Source organism: Alexandromys fortis, unplaced genomic scaffold, assembly GCF_014885135.2.
Source record: "Alexandromys fortis isolate MF-2015 unplaced genomic scaffold, M_Fortis_MF-2015_v1.1 scaffold_42, whole genome shotgun sequence".
Taxonomy (NCBI): domain Eukaryota; kingdom Metazoa; phylum Chordata; class Mammalia; order Rodentia; family Cricetidae; genus Alexandromys; species Alexandromys fortis.
Window position 1 is genome coordinate 1007522 of NW_026067934.1, and position 6000 is coordinate 1013521.

At 49.4% G+C, this 6000-nt stretch overlaps 1 protein-coding gene across 1 annotated transcript in view; it reads left to right on the forward strand.

Annotated features, from left to right (window-relative positions):
• Notch3 (notch receptor 3) overlaps positions 1–5049 on the forward strand; it is a 45124-nt gene extending 40075 nt beyond the window's left edge. The window contains exons 31-32 of the mRNA XM_050146111.1: positions 1576–1673; positions 2990–5049. Of these exons, the coding sequence (XP_050002068.1) occupies positions 1576–1673; positions 2990–4030 (1139 nt within the window). The 3' untranslated portion in view covers positions 4031–5049. The remainder of the gene's footprint in view (positions 1–1575; positions 1674–2989) is intronic.
• Positions 5050–6000: the final 951 nt, after the last annotated feature.

Consider the following 6000-nt stretch of genomic DNA (forward strand, 5'->3'; position numbering starts at 1 on the left):
GTTGTTCAAGCATTTGCCATACACCTGTGAAGGCCTGAGTTTGGATCTCCAGAGACCTATGTAAACACTAAGTGGGTGTGATGGCCAGCTGTGTGTAATTCCAAGACAGGGATCCTTAGAGCAAGCTGTCAAACAAGATTAGTATGCTGTTGAGTTCTGGGTTTGATTGAGATCCTACCTCAATGAGTATGGTGGAAGATCCAGCCTCCACATCCACACACATGTGCATACACACACACCCATACACAAGACTGCATGGCCACGTGCACACACAGATGTGCATACACACATACCCACACACAAGACCATACATGCATGGCCACGTGCACACACAGATGTGCATACACACACACCCACACACAAGACCATACATGCATGGCCACGTGCACACACAGATGTGCATACACACACACCCACACACAAGACCATACATGCATGGCCACGTGCACACACAGATGTGCATACACACACACCCATACACAAGACCATACATGCATGGCCACGTGCACACACACACATGTGCATACACATACACCCACACACAAGACCATACATGCACGGCCAAAGAAGAAAACAGAAAATACATAGGCTGCATAGAGGAGGCTCCAAAGTACTGCCTGATGAAAATTCTACAAGCCGCTGCACTGAGAGAGGGACTCCTAGGAAGGAAAGTACTTTGTGTCCTCTCCTGTCCTTAGCATGTCTTCAGGTGACTCAGATTTCCTGGAGGGACAAAGGTAGAGTCCTGGCCTGGTCACTGATAGGCCCTACTGGGCTATTTTAAAAAGGTGTTATTTTTATGTGTCTGTGTACCACATGCATGCAGTGCCCACACAGGCCACAAGAGGGTGTCAGATCTTCTGGAACTGCAGTTACAGGCAGTTGTGAACTGTCATGTGAGTGCTGGGAACGGAACCTGGGTCTCCAGGAAGAGCAGCCATTGCTCCTCTGAACTATGTCTCCAGCTCCCAAAGTTAACTCTGAAAAGGAGACACCTGTATGTAGGATGTCGGGTTTCCACCAAGGACCAGAGGTCATACTCAGGTTCTGTTAAGGAAACAACTTTGCTGTAGTGGGCTTCCGCATACCCAGGCACCTCCAGTGTTTTCTATGGTAATTTGAACTTTATTGAATGGCAGGCTGATGTGTCCGTGTGTTTTTTTTTTTGTTTTGTTTTTTTTTTGTTTTTTTTTTTTTTTTTTTTTTCCAGGGTGATGGGAGGTGGACTCCAAAGCCTCAATGGCCTCTAAGACTACTTTAACAGACAAAGATCCCTGGGGCAGGGGATGGGGGAGGGGTGTTCATTCATGGTTGATATTAGATAATTTTTAAAAAGCAGCTAAGGAGAGCCTGAAGGCAGAGAGAGAGAGAGAGAGAGAGAGAGAGNGGGGTGGTCTGACCTGAAGCGGGAACATATTCTTTCATAGCGAAGGGTGCTTCTTGTAACCCATGCCTGTGGATGGCCAAAATGCCTACAGGGGATGTGGCCTCTTAATAGCGGTGGAAATGACTTCCTTAGTTTGCCTGTCCTGTCTTGGGGACCTGACATGAACCTGGCTCTGATTTTATCTACAGGGAAATCAGCCTTACATTGGGCTGCAGCTGTGAACAATGTGGAGGCTACCTTGGCTCTGCTGAAAAATGGAGCCAACAAGGACATGCAGGACAGCAAGGTGAGTTCTTGGGAGCTGGTACTTCCGCAGCCCTTGTACGTGGCACAGCAGGCTTTGGAAGAGCCTTTGGGGGCTTTCATCTTGCCTATAGTCCGCTTTCAGGAGTTGGAGTCAGGCCTACAGGCTCCGACAGCAGATCAAAGGAGGACATTCGTGGTAGTCGCTGTGTGACAATGGGCAAGTTGCTACACATCTCTGAGACTCAGTATCCTCCTTGTGAATTAGGGAAGCTGTAGCATCCTCCATTGCATTTGTGAGCTTCAGCAAGCAGACTCATTTGTCAAGCACTGAGCAGGTCCTCAGGGGGAGGCAAATGTTAGGCTGATTGTCAAAACCCCTCGCCAGAGGATCAGTCCATAATCTCTTTTATCTTGTTACTTTTATTCACTGTTTATGTGTGCTTCCACAGCAAGGGTGTGGAGGTCAGAGGACAACTTCTGGGAGTCTCCTTATATTATTTAGGTTCTGTTGTTTGAACTTAGGTTATCAGGCACCTTTACCTGCTGACCCATCCACGGGCTTTACTTTTTAAAATATGAAATACATATATGTAATGTTATAATATAACATTTATATAATATTATCTATATATTGAGACTGGCTTTGTACCCCAACCTAGCTTTGAACTCACAATTCTCATGTTTCTGCTGCCAACATGCTGGCATATACTGTGATTCCTTGCTATTTTTTTCAGTGATGTGTTTTATTTTTAAATAGTGTGTGTGTGTGTGTGTGTGTGTGTGTGTGTGTGTAGGTATGTGGACATGAGTTGCGGATATTGAATCCCCCTGGAGCTGGAGTTCCAGGCAGGTGTGAGCTGCCTGTTTGCCTACCAAGGATGGAGTGAACAGGCTTGGTCACAAGTGCATCTTGCCATTACCACACCTGGCTTTTGGTTTCTTTCTTTTTTCCTTTTTTGTCAAAGTTTCACTATGTAGACCAGACTAGCCTGGAACTCACAGAAATTCACCCGTCTTTGCCCCTGGGTGCTAGAATTAAAAGTATGTATCACCATGAGAGCCCTGACACCTGGCTTTTTAATCTTTTTACAAATCATTATATCAGCATGTAATTTATTTTGATGACCGGAGATTTTGATGCCCCTTTAAATTTTGTGCCTAAGGTAAGTCCTGGCTAGATGCACCTGCCGCGGGCACATGGCTGAGGGGAGAGAGCTTGTTTCTTCAGCAGAGCTGGGATCGCAACCCAGATCCATCCGTCTTCAGGGTTCACAGGATGTCCTAGGAACTAGAGACCTAAGTGTGGGGCAGAGGAGTGACTGACATCTGTGGGTTCTGCCCCTTTCCTTCCCTTAGGAGGAGACGCCACTGTTCTTGGCTGCCCGTGAGGGCAGCTTTGAGGCTGCCAAGCTGCTGCTGGACCATTTTGCCAACCGGGAGATCACAGATCACCTGGACAGGCTGCCCCGAGATGTAGCCCAAGAGCGGTTGCACCAGGACATTGTGCGGTTGCTGGACCAGCCCAGTGGCCCCCGGAGTCCCCCGGGTCCCCATGGCTTGGGTCCTCTGCTCTGCCCACCAGGGGCCTTCCTTCCTGGGCTCAAAGCGGTGCAGTCTGGGACCAAGAAGAGCAGGAGGCCACCTGGCAAGACGGGGCTGGGGCCACAGGGAACCCGGGGTCGGGGCAAGAAGCTGACACTGGCCTGCCCAGGCCCTCTGGCAGACAGCTCTGTCACATTGTCGCCTGTGGACTCGCTGGACTCCCCGAGGCCTTTCGGTGGGCCCCCTGCTTCCCCTGGAGGCTTCCCCCTGGAGGGTCCCTATGCTACCACGGCTACTGCGGTGTCCTTGGCACAGCTTGGTGCAAATCGGGCAGGCCCTCTCGGGCGCCAGCCTCCCGGGGGTTGTGTGCTCAGCCTGGGCCTACTCAACCCGGTGGCTGTGCCCCTCGACTGGGCCCGGCTGCCTCCACCTGCCCCACCTGGGCCCTCATTCCTGTTGCCCCTGGCTCCAGGACCCCAACTACTCAACCCGGGAACCCCAGTTTCTCCCCAGGAGCGACCGCCACCCTACCTGGCGGCCCCAGGACATGGAGAGGAATACCCTGCAGCGGGGACCCACAGCAGCCCCACAAAGGCCCGCTTCCTGCGGGTTCCCAACGAGCATCCTTATTTGACCCCATCTCCAGAGTCTCCAGAGCACTGGGCCAGCCCGTCCCCTCCCGCCCTCTCAGACTGGTCCGACTCTACCCCTAGCCCAGCAACTGCCACTGGTGCCACAGCGGCTGGAGCCCTACCTGCTCAGCCACACCCAATGCCTGTTCCCTCCCTCCCTCAGTCCCAGACTCAGCTGGGGCCCCAGCCAGAAGTCACCCCCAAGAGACAGGTGATGGCCTAAGTTCTTGGATCTTGGCAAGCAGAGGTGGGGGTCGGGGTTGAAGTAACACCCCTCCCTGGTTTCTCTTCCTTTTAATTTTATTCTCATCCGTTTCTCTCTGTTCTGTACCTGCCTTCCTGCACCTCTCCGTAGTAGTGTGACCAAGCTGGTCACAAGCCCAGACCCCCAGTCTTCCTTTATTTATAATGGGTAGGGGCTGACCTCCCACCATCTCGGCCCTCTAAGGGGTCTGGGACTTCTTGACCCCTCACCCTGCCTCCACTACTCCCCCCCTTCCCGCGCGCACCTTTTGTTTTTGCCTCTTATTTTCTCACACTCTGGCATGAGTGAGTTATTTTTTCTTTTTTACGTTTTGTATAGAGACAAATTCATTTAAACAAACTTATTATTATTATTATTTTTTACAAAATATATATATGGAGATGCTCCCCGCCCCTGCAAATCCCTCCAGCGCCCCCGTGGGGCTGAGTCTGTGGGCCCATTCGGCCGATCCGGACTCTGTGTACCGAGTACACAGACAGGACTAGGGTCCCGTGTACTGAGTATGCGGCCCTGGTATGTACCAAGTAGCCAGCCTTGGGCACACCCTCCCCTGGGGTCAGGGGACACTTGGGAGCCTCCTTCCCCTTCCCATACCCTTTCCTGACTTCACTGCATTCCAGATAAAACTTGTAGACTCACTGAGAAAGGGGTCTTTCCCACCAAAGCCCCCACTCCAGGTCTCCCTCCTGAGCCTAGCTCACCTTTTAGGGTTGGGGGACGTCATGTATTTTGTATGCATTCCACTTCTAATTGTAAATACAGGGCTGAAGTTGGGGAGACACTACCTGTGAGAGTAGCACCCCCTCTTCCTGGTATTCTCTTGGCTCAGCCTCACTGCCTAGTAGCAATGTTTTTAGGCTATTTTTATAATATGGCACTTGGTCACAGTCCGTTGTAGCTGAATTCCCAGGTCTTGCATTGTACAGCCCTCACCTCCCAGTTCCCTTACCACCTAATAAAGGAATAGTTAACACCCAGTGTCTTTGGTTTCTGTCCAAAGTGGGCACTTCTGGGTCTCTGCTTACACAGGGCTAACCTTTGGTTCCTTTTTGGCCAGGTGTCCTAGCTTCATTTCTGTTACTTTAAACAAGAACTTACTAAAAAAAAAAAAAAAAAAGAACTTAGAGGAGAGAGGAGTTTATTCTAGCTTACAGTTCCAGGTTTGAGTTTCATTATTATGAGGAACTCAAGGCAAGAACTTAAAATAGTCATATCACATCGACAGTCAAGAGCAAAGAGAAAGAAATGAATGCATGCAAGCTTCTTTGTGTTCAGCTGGATTTCTACACTCTTACACAGTTCAGAAACGTCTGTCTAGGGAATGGTGCCACCCACAGTAGGCCGGGTCTTTTTTATGTCAATTGACTTAATTAAGACAATCCCCTATGGACGTGCTCTCAGGTCAACCGGCTGTAGACAACTTCTCTTCCCAGGTGTTCGTAGATTGTATCAAGTTGACAAAGTGTTAAGCATCGCATCAGGTGATTCCAGTCATTGGATCTTGGGTGGCTATCTGCCTTAAGATGAACCAATAGAATGCATTGTTTGATGTAACGGTGTAAGCGAATGCAGACAGATTGTCAAAATATAGACAGCTTTAATGGAGGAATAGACTTACAGAACCACCGTTCCCGCGGAGACCAGGAAAGCAGAAGCGAGCGCTGGGAGCACGCTCGCCAAATTTATAGGAAAACTTTAGCCTGAGGCGAACACGCCCCCTAAGGGGTGGGACTTATCCCTACATCTCCCCCTTTTGTCTAAATAAGACAGAACTAAACCAAATACAACTATATACAATAATAACAAATAAATATAACAAACAATATTGAGAATCAAAAGTTTTGCTAAACATTCTATCTCAAGGAGTCTAAATAATGTAGAGAGTAACTACAATTATATAATCTTCAACTCCATCAAAGATCCGAGAA